The sequence below is a fragment of the Epinephelus fuscoguttatus genome, linkage group LG5 (assembly GCF_011397635.1).
Source record: "Epinephelus fuscoguttatus linkage group LG5, E.fuscoguttatus.final_Chr_v1".
NCBI lineage: Eukaryota > Metazoa > Chordata > Actinopteri > Perciformes > Serranidae > Epinephelus > Epinephelus fuscoguttatus.
The window spans coordinates 31,684,290-31,703,502 of NC_064756.1; the positions used below are offsets into that span (position 1 = coordinate 31,684,290).

The 19,213-nt window shown below is 40.7% G+C and overlaps 1 protein-coding gene across 1 annotated transcript in view; it reads left to right on the plus strand.

Moving 5' to 3' along the window:
• Nucleotides 1–18,906, plus strand: part of frem2b (FRAS1 related extracellular matrix 2b) — a 56,945-nt gene extending 38,039 nt beyond the window's left edge. Inside the window, exons 7-24 of the mRNA XM_049575991.1 lie at nt 4,135–4,284; nt 5,114–5,323; nt 5,429–5,626; nt 5,744–5,908; nt 6,199–6,381; nt 6,465–6,595; nt 6,696–6,851; nt 7,120–7,423; nt 7,636–7,767; nt 7,967–8,298; nt 11,077–11,269; nt 11,390–11,494; nt 11,726–11,853; nt 11,948–12,082; nt 14,457–14,583; nt 15,197–15,384; nt 15,474–15,620; nt 16,472–18,906. Coding sequence (XP_049431948.1) covers nt 4,135–4,284; nt 5,114–5,323; nt 5,429–5,626; nt 5,744–5,908; nt 6,199–6,381; nt 6,465–6,595; nt 6,696–6,851; nt 7,120–7,423; nt 7,636–7,767; nt 7,967–8,298; nt 11,077–11,269; nt 11,390–11,494; nt 11,726–11,853; nt 11,948–12,082; nt 14,457–14,583; nt 15,197–15,384; nt 15,474–15,620; nt 16,472–16,972 — 3,485 coding nt within the window. The 3' untranslated portion in view covers nt 16,973–18,906. The remainder of the gene's footprint in view (nt 1–4,134; nt 4,285–5,113; nt 5,324–5,428; nt 5,627–5,743; nt 5,909–6,198; nt 6,382–6,464; nt 6,596–6,695; nt 6,852–7,119; nt 7,424–7,635; nt 7,768–7,966; nt 8,299–11,076; nt 11,270–11,389; nt 11,495–11,725; nt 11,854–11,947; nt 12,083–14,456; nt 14,584–15,196; nt 15,385–15,473; nt 15,621–16,471) is intronic.
• The last annotated feature ends 307 nt before the right edge of the window (nt 18,907–19,213 follow it).

Consider the following 19,213-nt stretch of genomic DNA (forward strand, 5'->3'; position numbering starts at 1 on the left):
TGATAATCAATTTTATGCATAGGGGGTACTGGAACATTCTTGACATTTATTTTGACTGTAAATGCGTGGTTTAGTCTATATGCCCTCTGTTAATCGTTAAAAGTGGAGTCATAAAATTAGGGATGGCTGATCTTTCTAACTCCTAACACAATGCAGTAGCTAAACTGAGAAAAACAAGTTGTTAACAGCATGTTACCTGTGGGCATCAAATTAGTGTAAAGTTACAATATTTGCCCACAGTCACAGAGATGCACACAGAATCAGTTCCCAACTGCTGTGCTTCCAGCCTGTCCAGACCTACAACTAACACATTGTCAGTCTACATGGGTGCCAAGGTCATAAGGGATCATTGTCTGGTTGCTGCCCTTTTGATCCCTGCTGGTTGTACAGGTTGTCTATCACAAGGCCAGATTACCAAGGGGCCAAAGCCCCGATCTCCTCAGGTCCTATGTGTGTTACTGGGTTTGTGGTTATTTAATTAATTGAAAATTAGTTTAAAACCATTCATCACTACAACAAAGTATCAGCTGACATGGTAAGGGTGTTTTCTACTATACCCTGCACAATACACAGAGAGAGGGAAGAGTGGATTTAAAGCAAGGGCACTGTGCTCTGGGCCCACTACCAGGTTAATCCAGTCATGCTGTAATAGGCAACACACAGAAGTGTAGACACGCCAACGTAAAAGTGGATAATACTAGAGGCAATTAAAGTGGAGGGGACAAAGAGGTAGAAAAACTCTGAAAAAAATCTACCTTAAAAGTAAACAATAGGAGAGGACTCAATTACAAAAGATAAACAGAAGCCGAAAACTCCAAAAAACAAGTGAGGGCACAACAGGACTAGCAAACAAAATCCAAATGACAGCAAAACACAATTTTGAAGGAAACAGTAAACAAGAGGAGGGACAAATAAGGGGCCGTGGTAATTAGTGGGGAAGTGTGTGTGCAGTTGTGTGTGCTAAAGGTTGTAACTGTTTGTTGTTTCATGTTGCTAATCAAGAGATCTGAACGCACAGCCTAATAGCCTTTCACACCCTTGTTTCTGTCTTCTACTCAATACCACATACACACACTGAAGCCTCCAACTAAAGCACAAATAGATACACAATACTGTGGAGCTTCTGCTTTTTTGCCAAGTTTATTGCTAATGTTGACAGTTTACTATACACTAGGGACATGAATTATGTTTCTCTATTTTGCAGCATAAAGGTAACTCTTCTGGCAACTTGGCATGAAAGACTGTTAAGTTTACAAGCTGTCCAGGTATTCTACAGTAGCATGCATGGACAGCTGCTATCCTCAGAATACCTGGTATTTTCCCAGCGGCAGACCATCTGCACATAAACATCCACACCTTTACAGTATCCACTCTAGCTTTTTGACTACACTGGGTTTAGAAAAACTTGTCTTTTCTTGCAGAGATAATTGCTGTTTGATATTGACTCTACATCCGGGAAAATGTTTTGGTGGTTGGGGCTGTAAGACATGAGAATGCTTGTACAGCAGGACTTCACTCTTGTATTTATAGTCTGTGTCAGTTGCCTGTAAATTTTACTCTGGTTCTGAAGGTATGATTATGAGCTGTTTTAAAGATGGGCGGGTCCCATGTGTGTGCAGTATGTCCTGGATGGGGATGAATTGAGGGGGAACCTACAAACCCTGTTATTATGTCTCACCTGGATTTCCAGTCATTCTGATATAAACAGATGTCCAAAGTACTTAAGCAGAGAGGAGCTGAATTTAATCAACAGCCTTAAGATACTCAATCCAGAGCCTTCTTTGAAACTTCAAATGTTTCTCACAGTCATCATCGGTAAAAGTTGTAGATTACTCTGTATTGAATATGGAGCTGCTTTTGTATGCTTTTGCTGCTTGAGGGAGATTTGTCGAGCACACGGTGGGCAGAGGAGCATTTGCCAGGGCTCAATTGAATCTCACCATTAGAGAAGCCACTTAGCGCTGTGGGAATGTCATGCAAAGTTCAAGTGGAATCAAGCAGTCAGTGGGAGTGCAACAGTCCCCTTAGGGAGGCCTGCGTCTCTCCTTGTGCTGCTTATTTTATTTTATCCTCACACATATGCAACAGAAGAGATATTCCCTTTGTTTGCCTTTGTTATTCTGGCATATTGCACAATAAATTGGCCAACATAATGACTGTGGGCAAGATGCTTTTATGTTTGACTCATGTTTTGTATTTTTAATTTCAAAGAAGGCAACCGAGTGGTTAAGCAACTATTTATGACAATACTAATAAAAGTCATGCAATAAGTATATGAACTCTAATCTGAAAATGGGTGAAATTTGTTGTTTATTTGAATAAATGAAAGATAATACATCTTACATAATTTTACACAATAGGTAGGTCTAAATCTGGATCATCTCCACTTACATCCAGGTAACCTTAGATGTGCTGTGTGGCGTAGAATGCTGTTGCTGGCAGGGCTGATGGAACCCAGGAGCCAGTGGTTTACCTTTCAGTTAATGGGCCATAGCTCTTTGAAGCTCACTGTTTGCCTGCTTCACAAACCTTATCTGATTACTGGACTAGTACAACAGGGGCTAAGTTCCTGGCTGCCAACCTTAGGCTAGTAGATCTGATTTCTCCTCCTGTTGGGGACCAAGTGCAGGCAGCCAAAACCATCTTTGTTTGGTTTCTCTGTGGGGAGAAATTCTGGCAGCTGCAAGCCTCTTGATGCAGCACTCATTGTCCTGACTGTGCTCTCAGGACAGATTAAAGCATAAAAGTTTTCTGTCCTTTGCATGCTCTTAGGGGAAATATTATTTCAACCACAGAGATGGCTCCTCTGAGAACCACAGATCCCAAGGCTTTGCCTAAAAGACTATTTCCCCCTTAGAACGTGTCTTATCTTGTATAGCTGTTACTGCCAAAGCAGACTGCATCAAAATATGCAATATCATCTGAGACTAAGATTACTTGAAAGAATAATGATATAGTGCAAAATAATAAACACATTTTTCTTGATCGGTAATTGTGCCTGGCAGCACTGTTGACAGAGAATATCTTTTCCCCCTGCCGTTGTATTTTGGTTTTGTTAGATAACATAATCATCAGGCAGTTACAACACTATGGATATGTTTTTGTTCAAAGCATTTATCGCCCATTTCCACATCCCCACTCTCCTTTTTGCCTCCTACTGTGTGATGAGAAACAGCTAAGTACCGTTTTGTAGGTGCAGGGTTCCATTGTCATGGAAACCACAACTCTGCCCATGGCCATTGCCATTCACTTGATTTATTCATTATTTGGTCACACTTGCTTTCAAAAGCACAAGGTTTTTACAGCTCAGTAGTGGCTTGCTCCCATTAGTCATCATAACAATGGTGTATTTGATCAATTGAATGTAGAATGTATGCATTTTGTCAGTAAAACCTTCTACGTTTGACTGGGTTCAGCTTGTGGCTGCTCAGGTTATTTCTGTATTGCTCTAATGGACTATGACTGACTCCCTGCAGTTTAAGTCCATATATAGTTTCTTTGTGATAGCAGTTAGTGTTACAGTAGCTGACTGCACCACATATGCAGAGGCCCTGGCCCTTAAGCAACCATTTCACAAGCATCATGGCATGAGAGAAAACAGACTCTGAAAGGGTTAAATAGAATAATAGTGGGTGAGTTTGGCTGCAGTGGAATCTCAGCTCATAGGAACACTAATTGCAGTCAGGCAGGCCTGGGCTGGCACATTGAGTTCTACATCCCTCAGACCTCCTGTCATGCCTCCCGTCTGCCTCTCAGACCCATCACTATCAAAGTCAGCTCCACCACCAGACTCATTCAGAACAGAACCAGGAAATTCTGCTGCCTCTAGGTTGCTTTGTGACTTGATGAATGAATACATATGTAGAAATCCCCCCAAAACATAATTTCAGGAAGTTAGAAAGTGTTGTTTAAGGGCTACAATTACAGTGTTGACTACCTGCTGGTGGTTTGATGGAAACATTCCCTCAATTTCTCCTATAATCAGAGGTAATCTCACAGAGTACGCTATTACAGATTCAACTCAGCAATTACAACAGGCATTCAGGTATCCTGTTGTGAAACAGCGTAAAGATGGTTACAGATTACATCTTCCTGCCTGCTTTTCCTCACTCCTTCCTTTGTTGTTCTTCCTAGCTCCCGTCTTCTACTTTGGCAACACAGACTACCACGTGGATGAGAGTGATGGCTTTGTGGAAGTGCAGGTATGGAGGACGGGGACTGATCTTTCCAAAGGAGGAACTGTCACAGTGCGCTCCAGAAAGACAGATCCTGTCTCTGCTGAGGGTACGTGTCCCTGCAAGGCGCCATTCTTTGACAGCTTTAGCTAGTTAGTGCTTAGAGAAATGTAAACCACAAAAAACAATAGACTTAAGTCATCACCCTGCCACTCTTTGTTTTCCTGAGCTCAACAGTCCATGGAGATGTTAGAGCTGGATATGTTGGGTGGATGAACTGGGGAATGTAAACATTGTTTTAGGCTAGGAGGAGAAAAGTCAGGGCTTTCTCTGTTAGGCGTTCTGATATACTTATATACGCTTTGGACTCCAAGACTCGTCACTATCTCCTAAAGCCTTCCCTACAGCCTCTATTATCTTCTGCCCCCAGGCAGTCTTCTCCCTCTTGCACAGATTCTTAACATTTCCACTCTTGCCAGTGTTATAACCGTAAAAAAAATAACTAGCATCTAATCATATGCAGGGTGGTAGAAATGCAAGCCCACAGTTAGGCACATAACTGGGTCATAAGTACATGAGAAAAGCCTGTGGGCAAAGGGTGAGCTCTCAATACTCAGACTCTTCAAAGAATGGCAAATGAATAACCTGTTTGCGCTTGGGGAGATATCCAGTTTCTTGCAGCTCGCCTTTAATCACGCAACAAATTCCAACTGTTCATGGCTATCGACCACGAGATAGAAAGCGTCGATTTGTCAGCACACAGGGTATAGCCTTTCATCTTGCTTGCTGCTTGACATTCACAAATGAATTATGAAGTAACATGAGAATTGCTGTCGAAATATGATCAAGTGCTGTAGTCCATTTGTGTTATATCCGCTATATCCCATAAGCACTATGTTCTTTGAAACATGTCTGACCTATATTGTGTTGTGGAGCAGCTGGTGTGGATTACGTTGGGATCAGCCGGAATCTGGACTTTGCAACGGGGGTCACCATGCAGACGTTTCGTGTAACCATCCTGGATGACCTGGGCCAGCCGGTGCTGGAGGGGCTAGAGAAGTTTGAACTGGTACTCCGGATGCCCATGAATGGGATCCTTGGGGAGCCGAGCAAGGCTACCATCCTTATAAATGACTCTGTTTCAGATTGTGAGTGAAGCTGTAATCAAAATTCATTCAAACAGTTCCTCTTAATGAATTAAGATAGTTATACTATATTTCTGGTGCTAATGTATGGGTTTATTTATGTTTTAGTGCCAAAAGTGCAGTTCCGTGATCCCATGTATGTGGGCAATGAGAACTCAGGGCAGATCTCAGCCACTGTATACCGTAGTGGAGATATCAGCTACAAGTCCACAGTGCGCTGTTACAGCAGGCAGGGGACAGCCCAGGTCATGATGGACTTCAACGAGAGGCCCAACACAGATGGTTCCATCATCACCTTCTTACCAGGTGGTGTAATAAAACCTAACATGTCCCTTTGCATGGTTTATGTTTTATTTACATGCTAAAAGCATTTGCAAGGACATATATGGTCGTTCAGTATCTTTTCCCTTTACTTTCTTTCAGGAGAGATTGAAAAGCCCTGTGTACTGGTACTAGTTGATGACACAGAACACGAGGAAGAAGAAGAGCTCCGTCTTGTATTGGGAAGCCCCAAGAGTGAATCTCCATATGGAGCATCTATTGGAAAGCAGAACGAAACACTCATCAAGATCAAAGACGATGCAGACAGTAAGAATCCTTTGTTTTGTTTCTAAATGTTGTTCCTTAAATAGTTATGTTTAAATGCCACCATGTTCAGAATATTTAGATGATAACATCTTATAAGTTATCCCAATAGCATAGAATTAGTTTGTGAAAAACTTTGACAATTTATACCTCAGTTTCCCCAGATCTACCATTATATCTTTTGTGATATTATTACTGAGGCAACACAGTATCACATGCAGGGGCTTTAGTATGTGGCGTGCTGTAATGTCAGAGTTACAGCATGATTAAAACTATATGCCATGCTATCTCAGAGCCGATTATTAGGTTTGGAGAGACCAAATTCAGTATGAATGAGCCGAAGGAAAGTGGTCAAGTGTCTGTGGTGAAGATCCCAGTGCTGCGTGTTGGAGACACCTCCAAGGTCTCTGTTGTCCGAGTTCACACCAAAGATGGATCTGCTACCTCTGGGGAGGACTACCATCCTATATCTGAGGGTAAATGATCCTGCAAGGCGTTTTTATCAGAATATTTCAAATCTGCTAGAAAAATAATTATCAAATCTCTCCTTTCTTGGCAGAAATTGTGTTCAAAGAGGGTGATACAGAGCACTACGTGGAGGTGGAGATTTTATATGATAGTGTCAGAGAAATGAGGGAGGCATTTACCGTGCATCTGAAGCCTGATGAAAACATGGTTGCAGAGACAAAGGTGAAAATTAAGCTAAATTAGCATATAATTTAACTGTCGAGTGTGTAACAACCTTTCTCTGTTAACTTCCTCCTAATTGCTCTTGCTTGTCAATCAACAGATGAGCAAAGCCATAATCTACATTGAGGAGACCAACAGCATTGCAGATGTCACCTTCCCCTCGGTGCCCATGGTGGTTTCTCTGTTGCATTACGATGACATCGACAGAACAAGGGACTCTCTCCCTGTGGCCGGATACCCTGTCATTTGTGTCACTGTATGTCCCAAGTGATATTCCAATGAATACTTAATAGCATACTTTCAGTCATTTCCCCTACAAATGATTAATTTGGCAAGACTTTTTTTTCAGTGCAGTTTTACAGGTAAATACTGTTAATGAGGTAGTATTTAGCAGATGTGCACACTTCACTCAATTAGCAACTACCTTGAGGGCTCATCAGGAGTATATAGAAGTGACTTTGGCTGCTGCAAGGATTTTTGGCTGCATTTCACTCCAAAGCATAATCTCTTCTTTCTCTTTTCAGGCCTGTAACCCCAAGTACCCAGACTATGACAGAACAGGCTCCATCTGTGTAAGCGAGAACATCAACAACACCCTAACTCGTTATCGTTGGCTTGTTAGCGCTCCCACCGGCCCCGATGGTGTCACCAGCCCTATGAGGGAAGTGGACTTTGATACCTTCTTCACCTCCTCCAAGCTCATCACTCTGGATTCAGTCTACTTTCAGGCTGGTTCCAGGGTCCAGTGTGCCGCAAGGGGCGTGAACTCTAATGGTGATGAAGGTCTGGAGCTCAGTAGCCCCATAGTGTCTATCAGCATGGACGAGGGTGAGTGCAGCTCATTCTCTAGCTTAAAGTGTTTAGTCTCTCTCATGGAAATGGCTCAATGCGATAAGCAGCTGCTGGCTGCATTTTGCTCTCCCACCGCAGTACTTGCTGTCCTTGTTCTGACAGAAAACTGTAACATAAAAGAATTTTCTGTGGAGGATTGTTAGGGGAACAAAACGTTTGATGTTTGTTTGTTTACGGCGTGGTTGCAGGAATGTGCCAGCCTCGTGTTGCAGGCACAGTGGGGGCTGAGCCCTTCTCTGCCAAGCTGCGGTACACTGGAACAGAAGATACAGACCACCCGAACCTCATCAAACTAACTGTCACCATGCCCCATATTGATGGTAGGAACAGCAGATTGAATATCTACCATAGTTTTCATCTGTGAAGCTGGAAACATCTTCACTCCATATGTCACCCATCAACTACACTCTTAACAAGAAGCAATTTCAATGTTTTTTTCCTAAATTGTGAATCTAACATTACTAACATTACACTAACTAACATTCACACCTTCTGACTGCTATGTGTATTCTTCCTCAGGTATGTTGCCTGTAATTTCCACCAGAGCCCTGTCTAACTTTGAGCTCACTTTGAGCCCTGACGGTACCCGTGTTGGTAATCATCGTTGCTCCAATTTGTTGGACTACACTGAGGTCAAGACTCGCTACAGCTTCCTTACTGAAGCCACCAAAAATCCAGAAGTAATCGGTGAGACGGCCTCTTACCAATACAGCACTTCCCTCAGGGGATCCAGTGCATTACGATTCTACAGAAACCTCAACTTGGAGGCTTGTTTGTGGGAATTTACCAGCTACTATGACATGTCTGAGCTACTCAGTGACTGTGGAGGCACCATTGGGACTGATGGACAGGTAAGCAGGCCCACCTTCGTGCTTTGGCTAACCTCTGACCCCTTTTGTCATCTCTAGACATGAGGAGCAAGGATTCAGTACAATAAAGCAGCAGACCCCCTTGAGGAAAGGAATGTGAACTCAGCAGTCACTGGTCTGTTCTGTCCTGTAACGAGTCTTTCCCACTTTTCAATTCAAAATCTCCCTGGGTTTTCAATCCAAATTAATCATTTACAGGCATATTAAAACCCTGCTTGCCTACATGGTTTTCCTTTCAAGATCCTAAAGTAAATACTAGCCTGTAGAGACGTCATCCATCATTGTCTGCAGACCCATGTTAACCTCTGTAGTAATGACTAACCCGACACCCTGCTCCCTTCAACTCCTGGTAAGACCAGTTATTTGTCTTCTCAAAGTGACAAGTCAATAACCAACAGCCTCCTTAAAATCTGTATTTGTCTGTTCTGCCATGTGTGCAATGAGGTCTTTGCAGCAGCAGCTGTTGTATATGAAGCTGGAAGGAGGAAATATTAAAGTCCTCTGTGTCCTCCTGGCATACATGCCTTGCAGATTTCAACATTTGCATTCACCTTGGAAACCTACTGTTAGTTGACTTGCAGTTAATTAAGGTAGAGTGTTGATAAAGAAGGGCAGTAAGAGTGCAGGAGGCACATCATGGTGAAAACCTCCACTGCGCTCCCTTCCCAGGATTATTAATTAAACCCCTACAGTACTCGCAAATAAATTTGGCACTGAAGATATATAAGAGTGTATATTGGTTTGTTATTATAATGGCAGTTTCTCATTTTACATGGCTTCAGGTTTATTTAATAACAAAGGTATCACCCAGGTGATAGCAGCCTTACTCAACAAGTGGTACTTTGTTGCCTGTAGCCACGTGATATAAATGAGAACGTGGCAGTAATAAACATGTCTTGACAAGTAAGCAGACTGCTGCTGGTAATATAAACTTTACCTTGGTCAGTAGTAATACCTTGAGGTTAAATCAATAATAGGCATACTTTGCACGAAATGGTGAACAGTAAGCACTCCACTTTTATCTTCTTTAATTAGTGACCACATTGCTCAGCAGTAATTTAATCATTTATAAAAGAAAATAACAGCTAGTTCTGGAAGAGATGAATAGTTTTGACCCTCAGACTACTCAGACAGTCTCTTGTAGGAATAAAACCTCTCCTCTTGTCCGGAATGTCTTTCCATCAAGAGGGAAAATGGTATACATTCAGCTCTTGTACAGCACTGTATGTAGATTTTGTTGCTATGGTTACTGAGCAGAGCAAAAGACGGTATGTAGATGCACAGACTGAGGCGTCACAGGTTCAGTTTCAGGATATGCAGGCAGGATCAAGGGAAAAAGAAAGTGCCTTTGTTTGTGGGTGCCCTGTGACCCGAGTGCCCCTCTAAGTGGGTTGGCAGCCCGAGCGAAGACAGCTCTGTGCAGGCCAGGGCCAGTGTCATGTCACAGTGTAGGGCTTAGTGCCCAGCTTAACAGGACCATAGGAATCTATTAAGGCCCAGCAGGTTGTGTCAGAAGGCCATTCTGCAAATCATTTGCCTGAGCTCTCAGCTCCCAGAGGCACGCCTCCACATGAACACAGAGCCAGTGTAGGCAGGTACCTCTCACAGGTCAGAGGAAAGTGCAGATACCAGAGAGCGCTCCCTCTGAGGACTTTCACCACTTTAAATGGTTTGACCATTTTAGGACAATTCTTTTAGAGAGAGAAAGTTTGGGACAATTCAATATCCCTAACAAATTTAAATGTAGTGCAGTTTGTGTTTTTTTTATGTTAACCAAAAAAGTTGTGATTTTGATACATTAGATTTGCTATAGAAATGTTTTAAATTGATTAAGTTTAAAAGGTGGCAAGAGTCCATTACCACTTGGAGAATATATTCAATCTTACAATTATTCTTATTTATTTATAAACTTTTATCTAATCAGGATAGTTCCCATCAAGATCAAAAATAGTCCTTGCCAAGGGGAGCAACAGCACAAGATACAAACAGGTGATTTTACACAGACACAAAGCAGACAATCCTTAAACACATGACATCCAAAGAGAAACAAAGTTATCAGTTTAAGCACTGACACCACAGCAATTCTGTCTTGTCCTTTAAAAATAGATTTTAAAGCATTCAGGACTCAAAATATTGGAGTTTTAAAACAATCTGCAATATATATATATATATATATATATATAGTGTGTGCCTTAGGGTTGCCAGAGCAGGCCATCTCAGGAGTAAAGCTTACAGTGATTAGCTAAGGCTTTCCAGTTTGTGGTGAATCTAAGTAAAGCATGGTAAGCTGCAATACCTGAGCAGAGGCATAAAAGATCCAGTCCAACACAGGAAAAAACATGGCAGCCATAAATCTCTTTTGCTTCATTAAAAGAAAAACACAACATGTAACCACTAAGCCCTTTTAATGTAGCATCTTAATTTAAGCCACCGTTTTTCTTCAAGCCCTGTACATGCATATTAATTGCGAGCATATTAATTTACTATGCCTACTTTTATCATTATAGGCATGGAAGTGTGCTTTAAGTTCACCAGTATGCATTGCCAACTCTGATCAATATATGGACTGAAGCATTATGCAGAATAAAACTTGAATCAGCTATAATGGTAGAATATTTTATCTTGAGAGATATTGTATATGCACTTTATTTGGGGCACCTTGATGTTTTCCTCCTGATATCTCTATAACAAGGCTAAATTTATCTGTTAAGTATAATTTAATTGTTTTGCCCTGAGACAACATGTTGGTTTTTACTGCAGGTATTGAATCTGGTTCAGTCCTATGTGACCCTAAGAGTCCCACTCCATGTGTCCTATGTCTTCCACTCCCCTGTGGGAGCAGGAGGATGGCAGCACTTCGATTTACAGTCAGAGCTGAGGCTCACATTTGTGTACGACACTGCCATCTTATGGAGGGATGGTGTCGGTAGCCCACCAGAGGCTGAACTACAAGGTAACACGTAAACACCAGTTTGCATTAAATTGAAGATAACAATATGTCATGCTCACCAAATTGGGATTAAGAATTAGTTAAGTAGCCAAATTTAAACTGTGTCTGTGATTGTCTTTGCAGGTGCTCTGTATCCAACCAGCATGCGTGTAAATGGCCAAGGACGACTTGTTGTCAATTTCCGCACTGAGGCTCGATTCAGAGGCCTATTTGTGTTTGCACATCCAGGTACAGTATGTCACATAGAAGTGATGTAGGGTTTAACTGTCTAAATTTGATGTGGTATATGATGTGACTCAGCTTTTAACTTCATGGCTTTTACCTGTGACGATGCATTTCAAGCCACACTTAAATACTCATTTTAAATGACATGTATCATTTTTGTTTTTTGAGGTATTTTATTTGGCAGCTGAGCATGCTGATGCTACACATATCTTAACTGATGTCTTTTTCCATCAGCTTCTCCACTCACCTCCATGGTCATGTGTCCGGACCACCCTGGTTTGACCTTTAACCTCAGTCTTGTGAGGAATGAGCCCACCTACAACCAGCCCATCCAGCAGTGGACATTTATATCTGATTTTGCTGTGAGTAAACATTTTGTTTTTTTCCAAGGAGCAGTTTAATTATTTTCTGTTGTTTGTACTCCTAATTCTTACTAAACCTAATTTTCCCTCTCAGGTGCGTGACTACTCTGGCACTTACACAGTAAAGCTGATCCCCTGCACATCCCCTCCCAGCCTAGAGTACACCATCCCTCCTGTCTGCAATCCCAGAGAACCTCTTACCTTTGACGTGGACATCCGCTTTCAGCAGGTGACCTCACCTTGTCTAAAATGAGATAGGAAGAAATAGAAGATAATATTTTCTTAAATTAACATCAACATAATTAAAAATGCATTGAGAGGTTCAGCCATCTTATAACAATCAACTTAATTTTGAAGCAATCAAATTGTGTAAACGGGCACCGAGTGTGAACCACTACAGTCATGGCATAAAGTTGTTGTGTGCATTTGTTTTGTGTGGATGAAGACAGAGATGCATGCTCGCAAAGACTTTTATGACGCACAAATCAACTAAATGGAGATGGAAATGGCAGCTACAATGTTCTTAGAGCATGCCTCACAACACACATACTTCATAAAACACTACATAAAGTAATATAAGCGATGAAAACATCATTGCACTCTGTTCACTGTGTGCACCACCTGTCAGGTGTGTTTATGTCAGTGAATTCAGGCTGGATGGATCTTACCCAAGGTTCCAACTTGGAAGTCTGACTTGAATGATAGTTTCATTGCATTTGTCCTTGTCAGAGGTCTTTTTTTTTTGAGAGTTCAGAGTACAGTGGATAAGCACAAGACCTGGTTAAAAGACGAAATTCAAAGAATTTGGGTTGCCTTTAAAAATCCTACTGACAACAAAGGAATGCATTAAAACGTCATCTAAAGGTGCAATCAGTGATTCTTTTCCAGTACACATATTGTCAAGTTGGGCTAATATCTTCTTATGGTCCACTAGTTGTCTGTTCTGTGTGTGCAATGAAAGAAATCTAGTGATCATACATTGTAAATGGGACAAAGTGGCTCAGACTGAACCAGCAACAGGGGGCAATCGTGCTTGTGCACAGAACAAGGGAAAGGCAATGGATGTAAAAAAAAAAAAAAAAAAAAGAACAGTGGAAGCAAGAGGGATGGTTAATCTGGTACAGCTAACATGCTGAACTCCACAGCTCCATTATCAGCAGAATTGCTGACCCCCACTACCTTTAGATGTATTCTTAAACAACTTATTAAGAACACCCCCCATTCCCCAAATAAGCTCACAATAAGATAACTGTAATGTTCACTTGAATGTCCACAAGGTTTGTCCAACTCAAAAAAAGTCCCCCTTAACAAGATTGCGTAATCTGACCAAAATGTCCAAAATCAAATTGTCTTTGTTTCAAATCACAATAAAAAGGGGGAAAAAGCCATGCACTGAAAAAAAAGGACTGAGCTCACCAGATGTATTGGGAAATGGATATCCAGCCTAGTCATGATTTTCAGCCCACTGCTCAACAGTTGTGGTTCTCAAATCACACTGATTCCTTTTGATTTTAGATGGATGAGGTCCAACCATAAAATGGTCTAAATGCTTTCCCCCCTTTCAACTGAAGTCTTCCTCAATCCTTCTTTATCCCTCTATCTATCTCCATAATCCCTCTCATTCGTCTCACACCACCCAAACAGTTCACTTACCTTTGTTCCTCAGGCCATACCCCCTTGCACCTGTGATCTGGAGAAACAGATCACCTGACCAGTGTCCTCAGTATGCTATGCTATGTATACTATGCATGGCAAACAAGTTAAAGCATGGGTGACATGGATATAGTCGACACATACTCAACTGGTTATTTAAATACAAACTACTACTATACATTAAAAATTGTGCATATAAATATTTGTGAAAGTTTAATTTACAAGATTAATTCACCCCTTCTCTGTATTTATTACTTCTTGTAAGCCACACCCCTTGGCTTCTATTAGGTTATTTAGTTTCTTGCCTCTCTCTGTTGTCCCATCATTTGAAAAATCTAAGAGGAAACTCCCCTCTGGTTCTCTTCATCTAATCAAACACTCATAAAACTGCAACTCTTCTCACTTACGCTGACAGGAACAAATCTCTAATCAAAACCCCCCCTTTAATCCATTTAGCTGCACCTGCAGTGCTATGTATCCAGCTCCTGATGCTGATGCCAACATCTAACAACCCCAGCATCAAAAACAACATTTATAGGTATAATAGCAAGGCTGGCCAAATTCATTTATTGCTTTGCCAGAAATAAAAACAAAATGATGTTTGAATTTCTTATTTTGCATGACAAAAGGTTAAAAAAAGACCCCACTGACAATTATATGAACTGTAGAAAAGTGACCAAATTCTTTATCTAAACTTGTTACAGCTTGACACGTGTTGGTCTGATTGTCCACAATGTGAATAATGAGACTGAAACTATTTGCAAATACAAGCCTCAAATGTGTCAGTGTACACTGACAAGTCTACAAATTACCAGGCATAGTGTATGATCTGAACAAAAATTACAATGGTGTGTTTACCAGAATCAGAAAAGGTTGTTCACCTGTTAACTTTGCTTGGCTTTGTCTCTGAATATGGTTCGTGTGTCTGTCTGTCTTCTTTGTGTTTCTAGGTTAGCGACCCAGTGGCTACTGAGTTCAGTCTGAACACGCAGATGATTTTACTCTCTAAGCGAACGCTTTGGCTCTCAGATGGCTCCATGGGCTTTGGACAGGAGAGTGACACTGCTTTCTCACAGGGTAAGGCAATAATACACAGTCATGAAATGCCAACTGCCCTTGAAAGTTTGTGGATTAAAAAAAGCAACAGAGCCCAAATTGTTACTGAAATTGCATGGACAGCTGCATGTATTTCATTGCTTAGCATCTTGGACTGTTACAGATCCCTCTACAGATCAAAAAGAAATCCCTGAATAATGAATACATTTGTTGATTTAGCAGAAACGAGTTTAGTAGAAATTAATTCCTGACCCAACAGAATAAAATTGAAATGAAAATAAGCCCTCTATGAAGTGTCATTTTGACTACTTTCATGTATTTCCAAAAACAAACTAATTATGGAGAGCCTGAATTTTGTTTTTCTCAACGTCTTGAAGTCTGAAAAGTCCTTGAAGCTGCTGTTCAGTGTGAGCGTGGAAAGCTCTTGCTGCCAAAAATGACAGAGCAGTGTTAGCTGCACTTTGTTGTGGTTCTTGATATTATTCGCTGAGCCAAATAAAATCATTTGAGAGAACTGCACCAGTGTAAATAACCAAACCATTTTAGTACAACTTTCAATTAAGCCATGAAGTTAATGCACGTGATGTGTTACATGTGTTTTGCATCGATGAAAACTGTATTTTTCCTCCCACAGGGGATACAATTTATGGCCGTGTGATGGTGGATCCAGTGCAGAATTTGGGCGACTCCTTCATTTGCAACATAGAGAAAGTATTCCTGTGCACTGGTGCTGATGGATACGTCCCTAAATACAACCCCAGCAACTTTGAATTTGGCTGTCTGGCTGATGCTCCCTCACTACTCTACAGATTCAAGATAATTGTAAGTAACAAAAGTATATCTCATCACGTCACATGTGCTTTGTGTCCATTCAAACCTACATTCCTTCCTGTGTCATCTTCTCACTCCAGGACAAGGCCCAGCCAGAGACCCAAGCCCGGTCATTTGGCAATATAGCTTTTAACGCCTTCCTTGCAGTTGATGACCACAGCGCTTTAGCTCTAGTGAGACAACCTGGGTCAGATGGTTTTAGACTTGAGTCCTCAGCTCTCTTCCAGGTCAGTGTAAAGGTCAAGTACAAGAGACACATTCAATGCACACTCTTGAATAGTCCACATTCTCATTATTTAACCAATCTATGGCGCATCCAAGAGGATATTTTGTCCTGGAATTCACATTTTTGTGTGGCCACTTAGCTCAGCCTGGAATGTAACTCTCAGGGAACTGGTGTGGCATCCCGCCGTGTGTAGAGCAAGTGAAAAGAGCAAGATGAAAATAATGTGTATTATAGTCACAGAAAGTGACCTTAAAAGATGATATTTTTCCCTCTGATATTTTACTTTTTCTTCTTAACAAGCCTAGAGGAAAAAAAGACTCACTGACCTGACTCTTTCATCGTGGAAACCTTATTGTGACTGAGCAATCCTGTCACCGTGCAGGCTGGCCTTTATACTGTGCGGCCTCTGATTACAGGATCGTATGTGTGACTCAGACTCTCCCTCTTTCATCGAGTCCAGATAGCTTCCTCTGGTCAGTTAGTCTGTGTTTCTTGGCTTTTTAAGTAGGAACAAGTCAGTATCAGTATGTCCACAGGCCTGATGAGTGTTTTCCAGTAGTTAAAAAATAGTCTGCTTTTTAACTCCACTGCACAGTAACTCACTGGTCACACCGTATATTTGAGGTGGCCAGATATACAGTGGTGCAGAAAAAAACCCCCACAACAAACATGGGTCCATGAAGGTAAGCTACATTAACAGTTGCTGTATTTGTAATAGTATTAACAGTATTTTATGTAGATTTTTTTTCTTTTATTACTGAACTCTTAAGCATCAACAAATGGTGTTCTGCAGAAAGATGTGCCATAAAATGACCTACCGGTAACGTTTTTTAAAACTGTAACTTTCTCCAGGTGTCTGCAGGGAGAGAGTGGTACATTCATACCATCTATACTGTCCGTTCTCGAGACAACGCTAACCGTGGCATAGGAAAGAGAAGCCTGGAGTACCATGTGATGAGCCAGCACACAAATCTGCCTCCAAAGCGTCAACATCGCACCAGAAGATCGGTCAACGATGTGCCAGATATAATAGAGGAGATAGGTCAGAGTAACAACCGTGGTACCAACATCCTCCACATCACACTGGATCGCAGCAGCCAGCAGAGGACGAGCCCAGAGAGAGAGATCTTCACCAAAGGGATTATCCCCCGTGAGCTCAACCAGAAAGACAACAGTGATGACAGACTAGTGTTAATCATTGGGGTCTTTGTCGGGCTGCTCCTCACGGTGCTCATCATCATCGTGGTAGTATTACTGGTCCGGTCCAAGCAAGATAAGAAAGACATACCCAAGAGCTCCAGCAGTGCAGAGCCCATGATGACACAAGCCCTCAGTGACAGCTCAGAGGTCTAACAAACAGACTGATGATTGAGAGTTTTAGTTAATATTTTTGTTTTGCAAGTGCCTCACATTTAGATAAAAATTGAAGATTGTGTGTGAAGCAACACAAACTACAAGAGCTTTGATTCTATTCAGAAATCTACTTGAAATACTGTATCACTTCCACAGCCAGGGAGTGGTCTGGACACTAACTTGGAGACGGACTTTGTTAGCAGCTGTTACAAGGCACTAGTCAAGTTGTCAGCACTCACTTATTGATTTGCTTTTGATGCCCTTTGATCCAAAAAAAGGTGTTATTACGTTTCCAAAGGTGCTACAGAAAATGCCTCTTAACTTGAATGGCATTTGGTGTTAATCTGAGTAGGTCAAGAGAAGGTTGATACTTTACATACTGTAGTAGTTGTTAACAACGAGCTTTGTATGTTTGATTTGCTGCATCAAGACACTGTCCATAGTTTGCTTACACTGGGTAAACCTGTCTGTTCCTATAGAGAATGATTTGTCCTTAGATTCAGTGCGTGCCTAAGAAATCACAAAATTTTGAGGTTTTTTTGATGTATGTTATGTTTTGTCCTGTGTGATCAGTAAGACATTCACTCAAGTGAAAAAATGTTTTTCACAGTTTTCTTGTGCACATGCTTTTGCATGCATTTATATTTTTGTATTTTAAGACAGTTTAAAATTGTAAAAAAGAAAAAAAAAAAGATTTTAAATGCTGATTTGAATGGACAGACACATCTGATCTACTGTATTTCCACCAGTTTGTGTTTTACAGTGTATCCAATGAAAAATAGTATTTATCAATGGCCAATTGTTCTTCCCATAATATTTAGTAGTTAAAACACTGTATGATTTTAAGTCTTTATAATTGATACATGGCACTAAATCAAATAAGAGACGTGAGATAGTTAGAGTCTGTAGTATTGAGTTGACTTTCAAGACAGCTGGTCTGCAATGTACAGTGTACTATAGTAGCGGTTCCAGATCCACTATTTCCAACAGGAACTATTTTCACTCTTGGCACAAATAGTATGCTAAATTTCTAAGTGTTAACTACTGTAGCTTAGCATAGATAGCTGAGACTCCTGATCCTTCTCACAACAGGGCTACGTGTTGACTGTGCTGTTATTTTATTATTTTTTGTTAAACCTTGATATCTTGTCTAATAAGTTTAGCAGATTTCACTTAAAGGGAATGAAACGTTTTACCCTCAGTTATCTTTACCATCACAACTGCTGTCCTCTCCTTGATTTATTAGTCTGAAATGTATTTATTTTTCAATTCTTGTTAGTGCCGACACAAATCTTATATCATCCCCTTTAAATTTTGCTTTAAACCTACTTTTCTCAAACTGTGTAAGTTGTTTGTTGTTGGGATTTCAGTATACAATACACATATATAGGTTATGTGCCATGTTTGCATTTAAACATTGTGGAGATAAGATGAACATCATACAAGCTTTCAGTGTTTTGGCTTTTGTTTGTTTGTTTTCCAGATCCAGGCACCGGATTGCCATAAAATCTGATTACCTCATATTACTGTATATCGTATAATAGACGCTAACTTCATCATCACTACTTTTTAAATGCCAAGTTTATTTGCATTTTTGTTTTAAAATTGAAAACAATTCTATGCAACCTGTGATATCATACTGTCATGAAATGTTTACCCCACGTGATTTATATTTTCAATTTGCTTGCTTATCTAAGTTTGACACTGTGTTAATGTACTGTGGTTCTTTTATTTCACTCTAATGCTTTGAGTGCATTCTAAGCTTTTTTTTATGCACATGTATGTATGTATATACATATGTATTACCTATAAATATACCATTTGGATGTTTTGGGAATGGTTACTGTTAAAAATGCATACTGTATGTGCTGTAAGTATTTGTAACATAGACCACAAGCACAGCATGGTCTGCAAATAAATAATTTTTCAAGAAATTGTGTGTTTTTTGACTAAATATATGTTTTAGTGTGAAACTTTTATGGGCAGTGTCCCAGTGAATGTCTTCTGTGTTCTTTGTACTGGTCACAGAACAGTTTCTTTAGAGGTTCTGTGTGTAGGTTTTGGGGGGAGATATTGGCAGAGATGCAATGTAATATAAATATGCATTATTTGGTGTATAATTACCTGAAAATAAGAATTTTTGTGTTTTCATTGAGCCATTAATATCTGCATAGGGAGTGGGTCCTCGTCCACGGGGATCGCCACGTTGCACCAACATGTTTCTATAGTTGCCCAGAATGG